At 48.3% G+C, this 21425-nt stretch overlaps 2 protein-coding genes across 6 annotated transcripts in view; one reads left to right on the forward strand and one right to left on the reverse strand.

Moving 5' to 3' along the window:
• Window positions 1-4438, forward strand: part of RTN3 (reticulon 3) — a 41546-nt gene extending 37108 nt beyond the window's left edge. For all 3 annotated transcript variants that reach the window (XM_035097771.3, XM_035097772.3, XM_035097773.3), the window contains 3 exons: window positions 104-150; window positions 752-810; window positions 1909-4438. In XM_035097771.3, the coding sequence (XP_034953662.3) occupies window positions 104-150; window positions 752-810; window positions 1909-1954 (152 nt within the window). In that variant the 3' untranslated portion in view covers window positions 1955-4438. The remainder of the gene's footprint in view (window positions 1-103; window positions 151-751; window positions 811-1908) is intronic.
• A 1685-nt stretch (window positions 4439-6123) lies between these two features.
• Window positions 6124-17305, reverse strand: ZFTA (zinc finger translocation associated). Of its 3 annotated transcripts, none has more exons than XM_088660012.1 (5): window positions 17128-17305; window positions 15602-16093; window positions 13277-13666; window positions 11607-12029; window positions 6124-10509 (listed from the first exon to the last, which is right to left on the reverse strand). In XM_088660012.1, the coding sequence occupies exons 1-5, from the start codon at window positions 17174-17176 to the stop codon at window positions 9983-9985; spliced, it is 1881 nt and encodes a 626-aa protein (XP_088516138.1). In that variant the 5' UTR covers window positions 17177-17305; the 3' UTR covers window positions 6124-9982. The 3 variants fall into 3 exon arrangements, with proteins under 3 accessions (XP_088516138.1, XP_088516137.1, XP_034954750.2); XM_088660011.1 differs by having other exon boundaries at window positions 11607-12032; window positions 13265-13666; XM_035098859.3 differs by having other exon boundaries at window positions 11607-12032; window positions 17128-17304.
• Between the last annotated feature and the right edge of the window lie 4120 nt (window positions 17306-21425).

Genomic DNA, 21425 nt, shown 5'->3' on the forward strand with positions numbered 1-21425 from the left:
TGGCTGCCCTTGCACTATGCAGCCCATCTGATCAGCCTGCCCCAGTTTTGTGACCTACCTTGGCTTCCTTGGTGACCTGTGGCTTGCCTTTGTGTCATTTCAGCGGAGTTGCTGGTTTTCAGCGTCCCTGTCGTTTATGAGAAATACAAGGTGGGTAACCTGGAATGTTAGCTTGTGTTGTCTGGACCACAGCGGGCTGCTGGACTTGTGGCAGGGGGTGGGGGGGTAGGCAGTGTGGAACAGGATGCGGGATGATATCTATTTTGGTGCCATGTTTCTTTGGTCAGGGACTTTCCACAGAGCAGGCATGAACATAATTTATTCTGTATACTGTACTATTTATATAAAAAGACCCGAGTGTTTTCCATAAGAGAAAACGTCCTTTCAGCGCACACAATTACAATTATGCACTATATCCAGTATAATCTAGCAGAGCCTCTGCCAACCTGGTGCCTTTAATATGTTTTGCACAACAGGCCATACTGGGAGCTGGCTGATGGGAGTTGTAGTTCCAACATCTGGAGGACACCAGGTTGGCAAAGGCTGTTCTAGCAGCATCTGGGCAGGTGCAGCTTACCTATCCAAAGGAAGAGAGAGAGAGAGAGAAGTTATGCTGGTGGGTGTGGGTGTGTGATGCCCTTTGTGTAAGAGCACAGTTGCACATGGCAGCCCTCGTTAGAAATTCACAGTGGTCTTGTGCAAGTTGGTTCCCATACGCCTCTTCTAATAACTTTTGTTTTTTTGTTCCTAGACTCAGATTGACCATTACGTTGGGATTGCCCGGGAGCAGATCAAGTCAGTTGTAACAAAGTAAGTCCCATCAAAGTTATTGGCAGGCTTCAGTATTTTGACACTTTCCGTGTGCAGCCCTCTGGGAAGTGTGGTGAGCAGCCAGCCTTCAGATAGGAGGGCAAGGCTGGGGGGGCATCTTTGTTGTAACCTGCCCTGGGACCTTAGGGTGGGTAATTAAGAATAATTAATAATTGGGGCCAAAGCAGCAAATCACCCACCCTTTCCCGGCTGCTGCTTAGCAGTGACACACTGAGCCCATCAGCTGGAGCCATCAGACTGTAGGGTGGCTTAGCTTGGTCCTTGACAGCGTCGGACAGTGTTATTTGTTCTTTGCTTATGTTATTGTTTGTTTAATTATTATTGTATTTGTCACTTTTAAAAACCAATCAAATTAATGGCAGGAGAATATTAGTTTGGAGAGCAAAGCTGTCAGAAATTGAAGGCATCTGGTTCCGGTCAGCCTTAAGTATGAAATTCCTTACAGGTGTGGTGTTACACTCAACAGCTGTCATCTTTGAGCCTCTTTTGGCTGCCTTGCAGTCGGAACAGTTCAGCTTTCAAGGCATAAAAGGGCTTTTGCCAGTCCAGAGGGTCAAGCCCCTGTACACACAAGCAGCTTGCATTATTTAGACAGCCATCAACGAGGTCAGTTTAATGCTGCCTCCATGTGGTAGTCATGTTTAACCTAGCAAGGAATTCCATTTTGGGGCAGTGAGGATACTTCTAGTGCTCATGATGCCACTCTAACAATGGCACAAAGACTGGATGGGAGCTAATCCAGAACACTTGTTTCATCATCAAATAGATGCAACTGGCAAGGTCTATCTTCTGTCCATTTTTGAGAGATGTGTGAGTTTGAGTGTGTTTTGTTATTTATACCCCACCTTTATTCAGTAAAACTCAGGAATAGTGTGCCTTGCATTTGTCCCCCACCCAGGCACTGACCAGATCCAGATCTGCTTTCTGTTAGCATCATGTCATTTCATACCATATTGAGAAGTGTGACGCGGTTCACTTTATCTAACACCAGGACCTAAAATGACACAAACATCATCGTGTTTCCTGTGCCCCCAGCACCTAATCCCACCTATTCTCTCTCTCCCCCCCCCCCCACAGGATTCAAGCAAAGCTTCCTGGAGTTGTGAAGAAAAAGGCAGAATAACCTTGCAAGGAGCCAGGACTCAGCTGTTAACTAAAACGAAACAAAAAATACCCCTTGTGTCATAGTTATAACCATTGTTACTTGTACCTATGAAGGAACATGCCGAATCAGCTTGACGTCTGCATTCCAAGCTTACTGATTATGTTTTTACCGGTATATATATATAAAAAGGTTTTTAAAAAATCCACCCCCTCCCCAAAGCCTAAACACTGGGTTCAGAATGCACTGGACTAAACATGAACTGGTGTCAGAAGTTTAAAAGAGGGGAGGGGGCACCCTTTGGCTCTAAAGCAGCTCTGGTGTCCTGTCTTGGATGGAACATTATAGTAAGCCATCAAAAATGGGTGTTCCTTTTTATGTTAAGAGATGTGCTCTCTGCTCAATGGGACATTAGCATTTCTAAAACCAGCTTTGGTAGGCTGAAATAGATGCAAGGTGAAGGTAGTCTGTTCCTCTCTCCTTCCTTGTTCTCCCCCCCCCCCCCCGGCCTGGCCTCCTTAAAATGACAAGATTTGCTTCAAGTGCAATGTTCCCTAGTTCCACTAAGGCAGTGTCTCTTACCAGGCTCATCCATCTTTCTGCCATGGACTAACTGGCCTGAACGAAGAGGGCAAGCTTATGAAAGCTTCAAAAAGTACCCAGCCAGTACTTATCTCCCACCCCCAGCGAAATGTACCCTCACTGATGGAAAGGGGAATTCTCCACACACCCCGTCTCCCTTAATGACATCAGTTCTCTTTTAGTCTGGTTCATCTTCTGCCTTCCTTACCACCACCCCCAGCCACAGAAATCAGTTCCTTACCCCACCCTGATCCAGATTACTTCCCCCACCCCTTATTCTTAAATGAAAATGTCTGTAACTGCTGTACACTTTGCTGTAAAAAGCAAAACTCAAGCTGGCGAAAAACCAAGAGTTCTGCATGTGATGCCCCAGTCACTTTACTTCCAGTCTAGGACAGGGGGCAGGGGCTGAGTTGCAGAGCACTGACACACCTTGACCCTGATCTTTGTCCTCCCCCCGCCCCGCCCCTCACCTTTGGGCTGGCGAGCTGCAGTCTTCAAGGACAGCAGTTTCAGGGCGAGAGTTTGGGATCCCTCTTTCACAAGCTATGTCATGTGTGTTTACAGTTTTAGAAAGATGTTTGGGACTGGAGGATTGTCTTTGAAGAGTCTTACAGATATTTAAAAGGCTTTTTTTTGGGGGGGGGGTTTAAAAGACTTCCCTGCTGAGAAGCAAATCTTCCATGATTCTGTGATGGTTTATCACCCACAGGTGCCATCTGCGGTCAAACTCCCTCTTCTGGCAGTCTGCACCAAGTTAAGCCCATTCCCCCCAGCAGGCACTGCAAAATTGGTGGTGGTGCTGCTGCTGCTTTCAGATGAAAGAGGGGACCATGGACAGCTGGAGGGGTGGGGAATAAATTTGAAATTCAGCTTGGCCAAAGGGAGCCCACCTCCTGCCCAAGGCTGAGGAAGGGGGGGGGAGAGTCAAGTTGGCAGCTAAAATGGAAGGGACCACCTTTTCTCCCCCTAGGCTGATGGATCTCAAGTGGAAAGTAGTTGGGGAAGGGCAACATATTTCTTAACAAATCCAAAGAAGGCGAGCCTGTGCTGCCCTCGGCCCCAGGGAACTTCCCAGGATTGGTCATCCCTCCGCCTTGTCCAGCTGCGTTTCATCAGCTGCTACCTTTCCTGTTGTAAACGGAACAGCTAGAAGGTGGTGCTGAAAATGGGCGTGAGCAGAGCACCAGGCTGCTGTTTTTTTGCACACGCAAAAATGGCTGCTACCGCCCAGCCCAGCCCCGTATTGCCTGTTCCCACTCTTTCCTTGCTTTGCAGACCTTGATGCAAAGCTCCTGGAGGGCATGCACCCATGCAAGTTTGGCAAAGAGACAATAGGACCATAAATCAATCCAACAAATAGTTCCATTGGCTTTTTTTTTTTTAAGACCCAAGCAATTTGAGCTGTGTGTGTGTGTCTCTTTAAGGTGGAATAGGAGCAGCAGACCTTAGTGAGAGGTGCATGAATGTCTGGTGTTCTTCTGCACTCCCCACCCCACCCCCAGCCCAGCCTGAGTAGGCATCTTGCACTGTCTTGTCCTGATGACTCTTCTCTCCACTCCCACCCCCTTTGAAGACCTCTTCTCTGCACTGGAAGCCTTTGGCTCGGCTCTTCCATCTGTTCTGTTAACTGCTGTGTTTGAATACCGTGAACCGACCTCTTTGTGCCCGGCAGGCTTTTTTTAAAAAAAGAAGAAAAGAAAGTAAGTTGTACGTAGGTGGAGAAAACGACAAAAACTACTAATGAAGCTCTTTTGCGTTTGTGTGCGTTTGTTGTGTACAGTGTGTGCAGCATTCTAAAAGAATGGTAGTGCCAGTTTGGGTACAGGAGGAAACCTGGCGTGAGGTTCGGAAGAGGACTGGAAAAATGCAATTTGATGTGGTGTTAATAAAAAGAGCACAACATGTACAAACTCCAAGAAACCTTGTCGGCTTAAGTTCTTCCTGGGAAATTAATGGACGTGACCGGGGTCCCATTAATTTTCAATGGCTCTACTCTGAGTAACATTCAGTCGGTTGCCACCCATTATATTTACAGGGTAAGCATAACAACAGCCAAGTCTTGCTGAGAGTCGATCCGTTGAAATTGATGGCCATGACTAATGCAAGTTCATTCATTGCAGCGGGTCTGCTCTGATTAGTAATAAGGATACTGTACTTGCTTTAGATCAGGCATAGGGCAAACTTGGCCCTCCAGATGTTTTGGGACTACAACTCCCATCATCCCTAGCTAACAGGACCAGGGGTCAGGGATGATGGGAGTTGTAGTCCCAAAACATCTGGAGGGCCGAGTTTGCCCTATGCCTGCTTTAGATGGTTTGTTGGGGAACTCTTGGTCCTCTAGAGATGTTCCTGAGCTGCAGCTCCTATCAGCCCTCGGAAGCACGGCTAATGGGCCTGGGATGTTCAGCAGGCAATGGTGAGCCACATGCACAAACGAAGGGTCTGACGAAAGGCACCCCACCTGCCTTTTGGCATCCAATGATTGAGATCCCTGCATTTGCAGGGGGTTGGACTAGAGGACCCTTAGGGTCCCTTCCAACTCTACAATTCGATGAGTGAAACGTCACAGGATGGCTTGTGAAGGCTTGAACCGCATGAAGTGGCCTCATAAGGACTTTGCTGCACTGCTGCATCTCAGCCAGTACAGTGGAACCTTGGAAGCTTAACACCGAAAACCCAGAAGGAATTGCTTCCGTTTTCCAACACGCCTCGGAAGTCGAACGGCTTCCACTGCGTGTTTTTCAATTTTCTCAGTGGAAATGGCTGGCAGCCCTTTGCGCCTTAGTTGCCGAACGTTTTGGAAGTCGATAGGGTTGCCAGACTCAATAGGGGACAGGACTTCTGTGCCTTTAATTGCCCTGCTCTCTTTTGAGTCTGGAAACCTTAAAAGAGAAACCAGCAGACCCTTTCCTTGGAAATTAAACAAAGGGTCTGCTGGTTTCTCTTTAAGGTTTCCAGGCTCAAAAGAGAGCAGGGCAATTAAAGGCACAGAAGTCCTGTCCTCTGTTGAGTCTGGCAACCCTAGAAGTCGAACGGTCTTCTGGAACGGATTACGTTCGACAACCGAGGTTTTATTGTACTGCATAGCCCAGCCTCCCCCCACCCTGGTAGGGACTCCCATCTCCCAACCCAGTGTTTTAATTTCAATGTATTACCAGTAGGTGAACAATTACCTGAACCAAGGTGAGGGGGGGATCCTGGGGCCTGCCAGTTGTTCCCTGCCAACAACTCCCATCATCCTTGAACATAGGCTGTGCTGCCAGAGGTTGATGGGAGTAGGAGATGGCAACAAGCAGAAGTACACAGGTCCCCACCCCACCCCCCAAAAAGCTTTACAATGGTTCCCATTATTTTCCCCATAGACCACTTGAAAACGTCTGATGGTCTTGAAAGATGTTTTTTCTATCTGTTGCAGCCATTGTAATGTGCTGTGCAATTTGTAATTGTGTTTTACAGACACGATGCAAGCCACCCCAACAAACCTTGCAGACCACTGAAGGCACAAAGACCACAGTTTAGGAACCCCTGTTCTTAATCGAGGAGAATATTGAAATCTAAAAGGCGACCCTGCTTTCAATTAAAAACAGACAGCCCAGAGCCTTAGGTTGCATTTTAAAATAGCATCATTTTTAGGATTTATTGACATAACCTGTTTTACAAAACTTAGTGCTTATATATATATATATATATATATTTATATAATATTCTTTTAAAAACCCTCCATATTAATGCAAAACACCTTTTCACAAGAGACACGGATGAGGCTCCAACACAGTCACAAGGTCATAACGGGCATTATTGAAATTTTACCTCTGAGTTCACGTTTCACAAGGATAGCTACGAAAAGGACCAAGCTATTGATTTAGAAAGATGGGATTGAAGGAGAACAGCTGTGCAAAAAATGTGACTGCTACTTTCACCTGGGGAGGGGGGAGGAACTCTGCAAGGGGGGCATTCCTTTAAATGGAATTAAAGTAGAGCATGAGACACTTCATCTCAGGGTCATGGGTTCGAGCCCCACGTTGGGCAAGATTCCTGCATTGCAGGGGGTTGGACTAGATGATCCTCGTGGTCCCTTCCAATTCTCTCGTTCTGATTTCCAGCAAGGATCAGCAAATTGGATTGTAAGTGCAGCTTTTATTGTCCCTGCTTTATATATATATATATGGCTGTGGGCTCAGCTACTTTTTAAATTCAGTTTCAGTAGCCCTCATTTATTTCTAACGCATCTGGTCACCACTACCGTAACACTGGACACATGGCCTGTGCAGGGGCAGAGGCTCAGCAACTCAACCAGCATAACACAGCTGAAATCCTTCTGTTCCTTTGGCCTAGAGCTGCCCATCTCAGCCACAGACCCTCTTCAGTCTGAAGCACAGATCTTTCCCAGCCCCTTTATGGTGGAGAGTGAACCTGCAATATTCCAAATGGAAAGCAGATGTTCCATCACTGAGCAACCACATTTCAGTGAGGATTCCAGTCCTCCTGCCTCTCGAGTTAAAGGGTCTATTTATAAACAGGAAGCTCCAAATCAAACCATTGGTATATCTTGCTCAGAACTGCCAACATTGACTGGACGCAACAGTTTAAGTTTTTCAAGCAAGATGTCTCAGCCCTGCCTGGAAACGGCAGAGATTAAATCTGGCATTTTCTGCATGACAAGCAGATTCTCTGCCACTGAACTAGGGTCCCCGCTGCCGGACATAGCTGCCAAGTTTTCCCTTTTCTCGCGAGGAAGCCTATTCAGCATAATGGAATTTCCCTTTAAAAAAGGGAGAACTTGGCAGCTATGCTGCCGGAAGGCAAAGTGCAAAACTTGCAGGGGTCAGCAAACTTTTTCAGTAGGGGGCCGGTCCACTGTCCCTCGGACCTTGTTGGGGGACAGACTATATTTTGAAAAAAAAAAATATGAACGAATTCCTATGCCCCACAAATAACCCAGAGATGCATTTTAAATAAAAGCACACATTCTACTCATGTAAAAACACCAGTCAGGCCCCACAAATAACCCAGAGATGCATTTTAAATAAAAGAACACATTCTACTCATGTGAAAACATGCTGATTCCCGAACCGTCCGCGGGCCGGATTTAGAAGGCGATTGGGCCACATCCGGCCCCCGGGCCTTAGTTTTGGGGACCCCTGTGCAAAAAGTTTACCAACCCCATTTCCTTAGTCTCCTAATTTCATCTAACCAAGGGTTTCCCAAACTTGGGTTACCAGCTCTTTTTGGACTGTAGCTCCCATCATCCCTAGCTAGCAGGACCAGTGGTCAGGGATGATGGGAATTGTAGTCCCGAAACAGCTGGAGAAACCCTGATTTAACCCTGTTCTGGCATTTCTGCTACAAATAGTGCTGTTGTTCTTTTTTTAAAAAAAATCCATTTTGAGAAAATCCTTACGTTTGTCAATTTTGGTGGGTCTGCTCTGTGTAAATTAGTCATGTCTGTAAACTTCAATGGGTCACTTCTGAGTAGGGCAAGCATTGCAAAACCCCCCCCCCTTGCATAATTCTAAGCTTTTTAGACAGATAAATTTGGGTGCAGTATACATCGTCCTATTGAGACCCACAGGTGTGGCTGTTTGTTTTGAAGTGGGATTGGATCTGGAAAGGGGGGACTACGCCTTGATCACAAGAATCTGCCTTATACAGAGTTAGACCTTTGGGTCCATCTAGCTCAGTGCTGTCTACACTGATTGGCAGCAGCTCTCCGGGGTTCTGGGTTCTCTCCCAGCCCTACCTGCAGGTGCTGGGGGGTTGAACTGAAACTTGCTCAGCAGATGTTCACCAGGAGCAAACAGACCAGGAAAAGTTAAGTGTCCTATGTCAATTCACATCTTTTTACGAGGAAGAGCAACAGCAAATAAAGTAGTCCACGTCCTCCTAATTCACTTACACCAGAGTAAAAGGTTTTAGGGGTAGGGACTTGGAAAGACATGGATCGAAATTAAAATCCAATGACAGAATGCTATAAATGCAAATCAGGATATAGGGACGCTCTCAGCGACTCAAGGTGACATTTTTCTGGACTGTTCCATTGTAGGTAGAATTGGGGGGGGGGAGGCCTCCCTGCATGTAGAAAGTTAGCACATGACAGATTCAACCTAGTTGTAGGGTCGTCGTCCCCGCCCCAGAACCTGGCATAGTACAGTCCAGGAAGTGCCGAATTGCTCAATTCATCTGAGAGTCCAAAATGGCCAACTTAAGTGCAATCACAGGGGAAATGCTCACAACAAGCCCAACTCCTCTTTTCAAATATTTTAACAATGTGTATTAAGCACGGCCTATGCTGCATCAAGCAGGAGGGCCTCTTACAAGTTCTGCAATATTCTAGGTATGGGATGGGGGACAAGGGCCGTAATTTGTTCACCCTTTGGCTATATGATACACAGCCTCAAATCGAGGCCTAGGCACTTGTGGAGGACATGGGAATTCTTCGTGGCACAGCTTGCGAGGGAGGTACTGGATCTTACCACCCACCACATTGGGCAGCTACTCGTCAACTGCTTGGTGTCGCAATGGCGTCAGGTCACCGTGTGGGTAAAGGAACAGGCCACAAAGGGCCAATGATTACCTGCTTGGGGTGGGCGGCTTGCAAAAAAACAAAAACCCCAGGGCACAGCAGGCTTCTGGCAACTGCAAACCCTCCTCCGGCCGAATGACATCTTTATCTCCTCCACATCTCATGTCATCTATTTCGCACATAGGGCAGCTGGGTGTGGCTCAGTTGAGGCCTGGCCCAAACAGACCAGAAGGAGAGGCCTAGCTATCAAACCACCCGGCCCTTGATGCCTTGGAGCAGGGTGCGAAAACCACAGGGAGCATTTACCTGTGTGTGTTGCTCCTCCCATTTTTGGCTCTGGCTCCGCCCACCACTGCCAAAATTCCTAGAAGGGAATGCGGCCCTCAGGCTGAAAAAGAGATGCCCCACCTTACAGTAGCAGCAACTTTGCTTCCCACAGGAACCTCCAGGCCGCGAGGCTCGATTAAGTGCACCTGCCCCCCCCCCCGCGCGACAGTGCTCTTTCAGACCATCCTCACTTCAGAAAATACCGAAGCGTCCCCCCGCCACACCACCTACCTTTCCGAAACCTTACCAAAATAGTTGGGAGCACAAAAAAAATCCAGGTGCAGAGAAAAGGGGCTTTGGGGGCGGGGGGGGGGGTGAAAACACCTTTAAGAAACCCTTTATCACTAGAACAGAACATGCAAATCAAAACGGATGCTGTGCAGAGAGAAACAAAGACAAAGCAAAACCAAGACTTCCCCGGCGTCTGCATTATTCGCTTCCAGTTGCAGAATTCTGCACTATCCGATTCCAGTCGCAGAATTCCGAAACCTGAGAATTCCAAAGGGGAATTCTGCCATCCATAGGAGGAAGGGGTGGGGAGGAAAACAAACAAGTCGAGTTCGTCGGTAAACGGAGTCCACCCTGCCCCCACGAGGGCAGTCCACGTCCACGGGCTACACCGTACATACCGGCAAATTGTAACCAAACCCCATTTTCCCTGCACCTTGTACACTTGGCTTGACATCGGCAGGCTCAGAGTCCGGGCTGGGGGAGGTCTTTGTACCCATGTTCCTGGGATTCTGAGCCGGCCCGTTTTCGGCGTAGGCATCGAGGATGGTCTGTTTCTCCAGCGCCGTGAACTCCAGGGAGAACCGGTGGACCTGAAGGATGTGCCGCTTGATGGTGCTCACTTTAAGGGTTGCCAACGTGCCCCCACACACCATACACACTAGCCCGTGCCGCTGCTCGTCGTAATCCATCAGGTACTCTACCCGCCAGCGCGGCTGGTAGTTCCGGCGCTGACCCCGCCGGGACGGGGCACTGGCCAGTGAAGACGCAGCCTCCGAGGATTGCTGAGAGGGAGCTAGTCTTCCTGCTGCGGGGGCCTCTTCCTCTTCTTCTTCCTCTCCTGCAGGCATTGTCCCGCCCTCTTGAGATTCCTCAGGGGACAAAGGGGGGTTGCAAGCCGCCTGAGATTCCACTGGAGGAACAGAAGAAGAACAGCGGGGAGATCACAGTCCAGCCAGGAGTAATCTCTGCAACTTAGACAGGACTGTCGTATTTATATATTTATATTTAATTATTATCACTATTACTATTATTAAACCGCATGCTGAACTGTGAAATAAAGCATCTGGGAAACCATCAAGCTGGGAGTCCAAGTGCGGTCTTTTTCCTCCTCCCTCCTCAATCCCTTTTCCTTATGTGCCATGTCTTTTAGCTTTCCTGCTAATAGCCCTGCTGCTATACTACCCTCCGTGAAAGAGCCCCACCCATTTTGTTATGATAATCTAACCCAGGCATAGGCAAATTCGGCCCTCCAGATGTTTTGGGACTACAATTCCCATCATCCCTGACCATTGGTCCTGTTAGCTAGGGATCATGGGAGTTGTAGTCCCAAAACATCTGGAGGGCTGAGTTTGCCTATGCCTGATCTAACTCATTTTTTATCGTCGTCTCAGAGGAAACATATTCACGCAGAAAAACAAGGCAGAAATCGGGGAGTAGGATCCAGAGGAGGGACTGTACAACTCCAGCCTGCAGGCGCACAAGCACAAGCACATTTTGAATGCTTTCCCTGGCACGTCAGGGAGTAGTTGGGATAGCTCAGACGGCGGAGAATAGTAATAATAGTAATAATTTATTATTTGTACCCCGTCTATCCGGTTGGGTTTCCCCAGCCACTCGGGGCGGCTTCCACAAAGATTAAAATACATTAAAATGTCACACATTAAAAACTTCCCTAAACAGGGCTGCCTTCAGATGTTTTCTAAATGTCAGGTAGTTATTTATCTCTTTGACATCTGATGGGAGGGCTTTCCACAGGGCGGGTGCCACTACCGAGGAGGCCCTCTGCCTAGTTCCCTGCAACGTATATTAAGAATAAAGCTCTTAATCCCAGGGTTGTGGGTTTGAGCCCCACAATGGGGGGGGATCCTGCATTGCAGGGGGTGCACTAGATGACCCTTGTGATCTCTTCCAATTCTCCAGCCTGAAATCTCCACGTAGTCGCAATGAGGCCTGCACCAGGAGCAAAATGCACCTGGGGGATTTGAAACACCGCCTGCCCCCCCTTACCTTTGTCTGCCTCGCCGTCTGTTTCGGGCAAGGAGTCTTCCGCGTCTGCCAGGCGGGCCACCTTCTGGTTCCACTCCTCCACGATGAGGGCCTTGACGTGGTGGCTCAGCTGGGTGGAGTCCGGGTGCTTCTGCTGAATGTGCCTCTTGATGGTGCTCATCTTGAGCGTGGCCAAGGAACTCCCGCACACCATGCACACCAGGCCGTGGCGCGAGCCGTTGTAGTCCATCAAGTACTCCACCCGCCAGTGCTCCTGGAAGTAGCGGCGGTGGTCCCTCCCCCGGGCCGGGGCGGGAAGGCCGCTCTCTTCCGAGTCCCAAGCGCCGGCCTCCTCGGAGCCGTCCTCGCCAGCAGGCTGGTCTGGAGACGTGGGAGGGTCCATCTCCTTCTTCGTCAGGTCCTGCGGGGACGGCTCGGACTCTGCTTCTGGGGTGGATCCAGGAAGGAGTGGGAAAGCGGGGGGACAAGAGGACAGATTTAATTACACAACGGTCCTGCTTACCGAACACACAGTGTCCCCTGCAAATCGATCGTTAGCCCAGCGTTTTCATAAGGAGTCAATGATGTCCATTGAGTCCTTTGGGGAAATTTCTAATTTTGATTCCCCCCCCCTAATATTTGAAAAATTCTAATCTTGAATTTTGACCTCCCACCGAAAAACAGAAAAAAATGCTCTCTGATTTGTCTGATCGCTCCCCCTCACTCACTTCATTGCTCCGCCAACCAGCAAATGGCAAGCAAGGAAGTAGAAGATGCTCTCTGTTCAAGTATCTGAATTTGCGATGTTTCTAGCGATGTTTGGGTAGTCATTCCTCAAATTTGGACAGGTGAATGTTCGCTGTTTCTCATTTGTTGGAAGCCGCCCAGAGTAGCTGGGGAGGCCCAGCCAGATGGGCGGGGTATAAATAATAAATTATTATTATTATTATTATTCGTAAAGCAGAATCTGTGTGTAGTACTACCAAGGTTCTTGTCTTGCCCTCTATATGTGCCTCACTTCACAGCCTCTGCTCTGAGCCAATTCATCCGCAGTAACGACCACCCGTTTGTAATTCTGGGAATAGTGACATGCTAAGGGTGCTAAGATTTGTAAAAAGGTAAAGGGGCCCCTGACCATTAGGTCCAGTCGCAGACGACTCTGGGGTTGCAGTGCTCATCTCGCTTTACTGGCCGAGGGAGCCGGCATATAGCTTCCAGGTCATGTGGCCAGCATGACAAAGCCGCTTCTGCCTTGCTCGTGTGGCCTTTGTGAGGTCTCAGACAGCCTCTTCCGCCAGTTTCTTCATCCTCCGCGTTCTCCATTTACAGTGGTACCTCGGAAGTCAAATGGAATCAGTTCCGGAAGTCCGTTCGACTTCCAAAATGTTTGGAAACCAAGGCACGGCTTCCGGCTGGCTGCAGGAAGCTCCTGCAGCCCATCGGAAGCTGCGTTGGACATTTGGGTTCCAAAGAACGTCCGCAAACCGGAACGCTCACCTCCAGGTTTGCGGCGTTTGGGAGCCAAAATGTTCAAGTCGCAAGGTGCTCGTCAACCAAGGTACGGCTGTATTTATTTACTTTCCCGCCACCTGCACCATCATGTCATTTGCAGGCCAGCTGAAATATTGTTCTAATTCCGGCGCTCTGCTTCCGGCCCTCCCCTCCCGCCCTCTGCTCACTTCCTGCCTCACCCACTGGTGCCTCCCCTGTGCCCTCGGCAGGCGGTACCACGGCCCGGGCGTTCCAAGTCTCCAGGATGCTGGCCTTCTCGGCAGGGCTGAAGCCAAGCGAGCTGGGGTGGGCGTCCATGACGTGCCTCTTGATGTCGTCCAAGTTGAGGCTGGGCAGCGAAGAGCCGCACATCATGCAGAAGAGGCGGTTGCCCTGAGGGTCGTAGTCCATCAGGAACTCAGACTGGAACCAGCTCTGCAGAGATTCTTTGAGGTAGCGCTCCAAGTTCTGCTCTTCCCCTCCTGGGGAGGCTTTCAAGGCCAGGCCGGACGGCCGTCGCCCCCCACGAGAGGAGAGGGGTCCTGGCCCACGGCGCCTCCTGCGGCCGCTACTCAGCGGAAATTCTCCACCTGTACAGAAGCAAGGCAGGTGGAGAGCAGGTGAACCTTCTTGTCTGCTTTTCGGAATCTAATTTTGTCAGAGATGATGAACATTACTAAATAAACTGTTCTCTGCCATCCAAAATTAATGTTACTGGTATGTTTGATGATGATAGTAGATAAAGTATCAGAAGAATTGGTCTTATATATATAGGATTGTGGCAGCTTGAATAGTAATTGAAACTCAGGGGGGAAACAGCCCAAAATATTATGCTGAACACTTGGTACCACCCACTCTGGAATATAGCTATAATGGGGGGGGGAATCACACATAATTTGAGATTTTGAAAAGCCTAAAACCTCCAGACATATGATTTGGCATTCCTTTATGACATATACAAGGGAACCGTCGTTTTCAAGACAACCCCCCATCACCACCTTGGCAAATCTGGAATGATGATAATCAGATCACAACAATATTTACCTGGGCTTTGTGTTTTTTTAACCCACGTACACTGCACTTATTCTACATGCCTGTTTTTATCGTTCTGCTTTTTATCTTTTCATTTTCATCCGTTCTCTTTTATATACACTATAAAATCAAATTAAAAACCTTCACAAAAATTAAATTATACACTATAAAATCAAATTAAAAATCTTCACAAAAAGATAAAAATAAAACCTCCCTATCTGCTTGGAGTGGCCACTTCTTTTTATAAAAAGGGAGGATAAAAGGAAAATCCAACTGTAAAAAAAAGGTTCATGGGTCCCCAGGGAGGGAAAACAGAGATCATCTTGTCTTTCATCCACAAAGTTCAATTCCCAATGGCTTCCTCAGGCAGGGCTGGCAAAGATTCCCTGTCTGAAAGCCTAGAAAGCTGCTGCCAGTCAGTGCAGAATGGGAAACTGGCAGGTGTAGCCAACACACAAGTGAACCCCATCCATCAGCTGATTCCAACCAGCCGATTAGAAAGTGGGCGTGGCTTGGGGGGAAATGACCTCACTGACCAAATCAGAACCAACCCACCCCCGGGAGGCCAGGATTGGCCCACAGGCTGGAGGCTCCTTACCCATGATGTAAACAATACTGAGCTAGAAAGAGGCAATGGCCTGACTTAGCACAAAACCTTTGCTGTTGGACTTCAACTCCCAAGTGGCTGGGAATGATGGGAGTCAAACAGCATTTGGCAGAAACATTTATATCCTCAGTCTCCACAGTGGAAATCCAACCTCTCACTGTGTTAAGAAATTTAGTTGTCAGGATTATCTACCGCTATCATAGTATCATCCATACATGAAGTTCCGGGCAGGAATTGAAACATAAGCAGTGGATTACTAAAAGAACTAAGGATAGTGAAGTTTAGATAATAAAAACACGTGTACTGTAAAACAGCTAAGAAAAAGAAGTGGAAAACAAACATCAGGAAAGGGGGGGGGAGTCAAGAAGAAATCTATGTTGATTTTTTTTTGGGGGGGAGGATATGATGATAAATGTTTTGGAATATTTTTGGAGGTATGTGCCTCATATCTGAAGTTCTACAAACACTAGAAACATGACACTCTTTTAATGAAACCTATAAAAAAAATTTAGTTGTCAGGGTTTTTTTTGAGGGTTTTGTCATCTGGTCAAGGAACAATTTTTATGGCCCCAAAAAATAAATATTGTCATTGAAGAAAAATTACCACTATGGAAGAAACATATACCATTTCTGATAGTATTAATTTAAAAAGGGGGTGGGATTAGACCAGACATCCCCAAACTCGGCCCTCCAGATGTTTTGGGACTACAACTCCCATCATCCGTAGCTAACAGGACCAGTGGGCAGGGATGATGGGAATTGTAGTCCCAAAACATCTGGAGGGCCAACTTCGGGGATGCCTGGGTTAGACGAACACACAGAGGATAAGGCTATCCGTGGCTACGATGAAGATGATCCACAAACCCGCTAACTTAGGCTCCCCTACCATGGCCCTCCTCCTGAGCCTCGGGCGCACCGGGGTGCTCTCTGGTTCCGTCGCTCTCTGCCTCGAGGCCCAGGTGGGCGTCCCAGCTGTTCATGATGACCTCCTTCTCGTGGGCGCTCCAGGCCAGGGAGTACGGGTGCTTCTGGCGGATGTGCCTTTTGATGGTGCTGAGCTTGAGGGTGGCCAGAGAGCTGCCGCAGACCATGCAAATCATGCCATGCCGGGCGGCGTTGAAGTCCATCAGGTACTCTGCCCTCCAGTGCTCATGGTAGTAGCGCCGGTGGTCACGCCCGGGGATGCGGCTCTTGCCAGGCCTCGACGCCCGCTCCTCGCAGTGATCAGAGTACTTGCGGCCTCCGGAGAGGAGGGCAGAGGGGTCCTTGACGGCGGTCCCTCGCACGAGGCCATTCCCAGAGGGACGCAGGGCGTGTCCAGAGCGCAGCTCGCCGCTGCTTTGCGAATCGGCCGCCTCTTCTGGGAACAGCGACTCTTCTGGGGAAACACAAACACTCACCTTCAATAATAATAATACGGTAGTAATAATAATAATGAGTGGAGCCTGCAACAAAACCTCTTCCTCTTTGGCGTTTGAAAAAAAAGAATTAAAGAGCTGCTGAGAGTAAGGTGGTGGTGGTTAGGATTAGCACAATGGATTAACAACAAGGATAGGTCCCCGGCTGCAAGGAGGATACAGTGCAAATGTTTTGACAGGGGGCAAAACAACAGAGGGGGCGGGGGTGGGGAGGTGGTGCGAGACTTGCTGGCCGGAAGCGAAGATGTTGTGTCACTTTGTGAAAGCAAGGTTGAAGTGGTGGAACCCTAGGGCTGGAAGGGGTATCAGGGTCATCTAGTCCAACCCCCTGAAATGCAGGAGTAACAGACTTTACAGGAGTACAGAGGAAAAGAGAGGGGTGCTGTATTCAACATTGGAAGTGGGGGGGGGTTCAAATGGGCAGCAGGACCCCTCAAAGTGACAGGCCCACAAAACCACACCTGGGGGCTGAGAGGGGTTTGTCCAAACTGGGCGTGGGGGGAGGGGTTTCCCCAAAGGAGGAGCCAAACTCCCCCCCCCCAAGTCTTCCTGATCTTCAAGGGTGAGGTCCAAAGAAACACTCACACACCCCTTCAGGGAGAGACGGCTCCCCCCTTTCCACGTCATTTGATTCTTGGCAGCTCCGGTTCCTTTTGTGCTCAATCCCTCGTCGCTATTTTTTTGAATGGGAGAGGCAGGAATCCGTCCAGGACTGAAGTGCCCGGGAAGATGGAGGAAGGCGGGGAGGGGGGGGTCTTAAAGGGGCCATCGCTCTTCCTCCACCCGCACCCCCCACCGACTTCCTTCTCCCTGCCCAGCTGGGCAAACTTGCAACACCCCCCACAACAAACACACCCCTACCAACACCGACCAGGTATTTTTTTTTCGGGGGGTGCCACTTTCCAACTCTCACACACACGACCAGCAGGTGGCGTGGAAAAGAGGTGGGGGGCCCGCATATATTCCCCCCAAAGAGGGGGCCTTTTGTACTCACCTGGATCCTGGGGCTCGAGCTTGATGCAAAGGCTGGGGGGCCGCTCCATGCTTGGCTCCCTCCCTCCCTGCCTAGGGATTCATCTCCACCCCCCCACCTCGATGCACACAAATAACCTTCCCGGCTTCGCTGCTCTTCGCTAAGCTATGGATTCTCTCGGATCCGTTGCAATATTCCCCCCTTTCTCTACCCCCCCCCCCCGATTTCTTAAAATATAAATATATATGGATAAATGGCAATTTTTTTTCCTCCCCCCACCGCTTTTAATCGACTTGCATCAAGGCTCCGTTTCCACGGCCGAAAAAGAAGGAGCAGAGCCAGGCAGGCTCCGGTTAGCAGGGTGGGGATGCCTTTCCCCCCGGGGCCCCTGGGGCTCCTTTAAGGGCTCCTGGGTAAATTTAAAGGGGACGTGCTCTATTTTTGCAGCTGGGGGGGGGAGGGAAGAGAGAAAAAGAGGGGAGGGGAGGAGAGGCAGTGATTCACTGGACACCCCTCCCCCCCCCAAAAAAAAAAAATGTGTCTCAAAGCATCCCTAACCCGGTTCTTCCTCGTTGTATTGTTTTGTCCCCTAAGCTATACTGTATATATCTATATATCCGTATTTAAGGTGGGTTTCTCTTAAGGCTACATAACCAGGTCCCTAACGCGGCCCCCTGCTGCTTGCGCAAGGGGCATAGCTGCCAAGTTATCCCTTTTTTAAAGGGATTTTCCCTTATGCTGAATAGGCTTCCTCGCGAGAAAAGGGAAAACTTGGCAGCTATGGCAAGGGGATGAGAGATTTCGGAAAGTGGGGGGAGGTGGAAATTGGGGGAATGAGAGGAAGGGGCTTCCCCGTGGCCCCTGGCCCTTCAAGCAAGCCTTCCGTTCAATCCGATTGTTTTTTAGCTGTTGCATGTTCTCTGAGTACTGTATACATCATGCATTTGAACCACATTATTCCGCCCACCAAAGAATCCTGGGAACTGTAGTTTACCCCTCCCCCACGGAGCTACAGTTCCCAGCACCCTTAACAAACCGCAGCTCGTGTATGTGAATAGGCTTTAAAGCGAAGACTCCGGAATAAAGCACGTTTCGCCCCAACAACAAATCCTGTGAACTGAAGCTTTTTAAAAGTGCTGAGAATTTTTTGGGCCTATAAGGGGCAAACTACAGTTCTCAGATTTGTTCGTGGGGAAGTATGTGCTTTAAATGTATCCTCAATGTCCCTAATACACATTCTATCTAGAAGAATGCACATGCAGGTAAATGGGTCAATACTTGGGTCAATACAATTCCTAGATGCAGTTTTGGAGAGTTACCATTCTCCCCTCTTCTGACACATCACTCTGTGGCAGGTGTGAAATATGCAGAAATCCAACAGGGTTTGAAGACATGAGAGCTTAGCTAGGGACAACAAATGTGGAGAGATCAACCCTCTTTGGGGCCCATATTTTCAGTATGTTGTAGGGCAGGGGTGATGAACCTGTGGCCCTACAGATTCTGTAGAACTACAATTCTTCTCATCCCTAAGCATTGGTAATGCTGGCTGGGGATGATGGGAGCTGGAGTCCAGCAAAATCCAGAGGGCCACACTCTGGGCTGCATCAATAGGAGTATAGCATTCTAGATCAAGGGAAGTAATAGTACCACTGTATTCTGCTCTGGTCAGACCTCACCTGGAGTACTGTGTCCAGTTTTGGGCACCACAGTTAACAGAGCCAAATGTGACATTAAGTTGTTATCGTTGTTATTATTTTCCAATATAGTGCCATTGGTGTGCTCAACAGTCGACAAAGTTCAAGAATAGCATTTCCTCCAGTATATCCCCTTAGGTTTAAAATAAGGTTGGCATCTGGGTTCTAAGGACCAAGCTTTACATTGTGGATTGCAAAGCTGTAGGAAGGGCCAAATTTGGACCAGGCTCACCACAAAGGGCCCAAACATACGAGCTCTGCCAGATCAGGCGAAAGGCCTATCTAGTCCAGCATTTTCACAGTGGCCAGCCAGATCCTTCAGTAGCCTGCAAGCAGGGCGTGAGCACAGCAGGCGTCTCCACACTTGCTGTTCCCTGCAACTGGTATTCAGAGCCATACAGCCTCCAACAGTGGAGGGAAAGCATAGCCATTGTGGCCTGCAGCCATTGATAGACTTTCCCACCATAAATTTATCTAGGAAGCGGTGACTATCACTACATTTTGCAGCATCAAATTCCACAATTTAACTTGGCGCTGGGTGGAGAAGTCCTTACTTTTCCCAGTCATTAATTTTCCAACATTTGGCTTAACTGGATGTCCATGAGTTCTAAGACTCAGCTATAATACAGCTGCAAATATAACGTTTTAAGTGCATTGTACAAATGTGACACTAGATGACGATGGTGAGCAAGTGGCAAATTCAATATATATTTTGAAAATGTTTTTTAACAAAGCATTTTCACATCGTTTTTATATGTGTGTAGATTCCACCCTAGTGTCATGAGAGAGGGAGAAAAACATCTGTCACTTTCTCCACACAATGCATGATTTTATACACTGTGATCATGTCTCCTCTAAAAAGTCTCAATGTTGTAACCTTTCCTCACAGGGGAGTTGTGGGGTGGGCTGGAGGAAACTGCATTCAAACATAACTACACATGAGTGCTAGTTGGCACCCAAAGGGTTCTCTTCTCAGACTCAGACTCCGTGAGGGACAGTGTGAAGCTGCTTCTTTTCTTTTCTCCCATTCTCTTTGCACCATGTAAACGACCAGGATGGACATGCCTGAACTTTCTCCAAGCTCAGGACATGCATGTTTGAAACTACAGTGGTACCTTGGTTTACAAATTTAATCCATTCCGGAAGTCCGTTCTTAAACCGAAACCGTTCTTAAACCGAGGTGCGCTTTACCTAATGAGGCCTCCCGCCGCCGGTAACCCTTCTTAGACCGAAGGAAAGTAGAAACACTACTTCCGGTTTTGCGGAGTTCGTAAACCGAATAGTTCGTAAACAGGACTGTTCTTAAACCGAGGTATCACTGTACAGTGGTACCTCGCAAGATGAATGCCTCGCGCAACAAAAAGCTAGCAAGACGAATGCCTCGTGCAACGAAAAACTCGCAAGATGAAAGTGTTTTGCGATGTTTTTGGTGACTCGCAAGACAAAGTTTTCTATGGCTGCGCTTCGCAAGACGAAGTTTTTCAGCTTTTGTTGTTTTTGTTTTTCCTGCGGCAAACCGCGCTTCGCAAGACCAAATTATCGCCAGACGAAGCGACTCGCAGAACGAATTACTTTCGTCTTGCGAGGCACCACTGTACCTTCTGTATTTTGTTACTTGTGTTCTCTTGCTGCTGCATGGAACAACTCATGAATCAGACCTTTAGATTTAGTAAGTAAAGCATTTTAAACTTACTTAATAGTGTGTGGTCTGTTCATTGCAAGAAGGGTAGAGAGAGGGGCAAAGAGCTTTAAAGCAGACTATATGGGATATGCAAAGGGTCGTCTAACAACCCATATTTCCCCACTTTACTTTTTTTAACTTTGCTGGGGGCTCTCTCCTGCTGGAAAGTGTGCAAAGCCCCGAGTTTTGAATCTAGGCGCCCAGCTGATACTTTTGTTAATTACACACACAAGGGTCAGATCTATTTCTTCCCACAGTGGGTGGGGAGGTCTATCGGGCAGCAGGCAATTCTTTCAGCCTCAGACTGAACAATCTGCTATGTAAGGGTTATAATACTGTCCTACCTTACAAGGTTCTTGTAAGGCTTAGCGATACAATATGGGTATTCTGTTTGTTTCAGAGCTCTGTAGCACTCCAAAGTTTTGCTGTTTTCCCTCATTATAATTTGGTTTGTAATATGAGTAGGAGAAGAGAACGGGAGATGGAGAAAGGGGCCTGAAGTTTACTGATTCCTAAACTGTCGTTGCCAAAAGAACAAAGAGCCTGGAAACACCTTAAAGATGCCACAAGACTTCTTGTTGTTTCCCAGATGATCGGGTGATTGAAAAATTTCCCCTGCAAAGAAAGCTAAACTAAAACATTTGAGGGATTTACAATGTGGTGGTGGTGATGGTAAACAAAGATATGACTTGACAGACGTTTGTAGCACTATACAGATGAAAATGGATTGTCCATCTATTTCTTCCTTTCCCACAATGATTAGAAAGGGGGTTGGTATCCTCTCACAAAACTGACTGGGAGCTAGGGGATAAGAAGTCAAGAAAAGCACTTCTTCAAACAAACACATGAAACTCAATGCTACAATGTGCTGTGAGGGCTGGCCACTAGCTCCGATGGCTTCCTACCCATGGAGGAAGGGAGCTAGAGGAAGAGCTATATTATTA

Source organism: Zootoca vivipara, chromosome 16, assembly GCF_965207765.1.
Source record: "Zootoca vivipara chromosome 16, rZooViv2.hap1.1, whole genome shotgun sequence".
Classification (NCBI taxonomy): domain Eukaryota; kingdom Metazoa; phylum Chordata; class Lepidosauria; order Squamata; family Lacertidae; genus Zootoca; species Zootoca vivipara.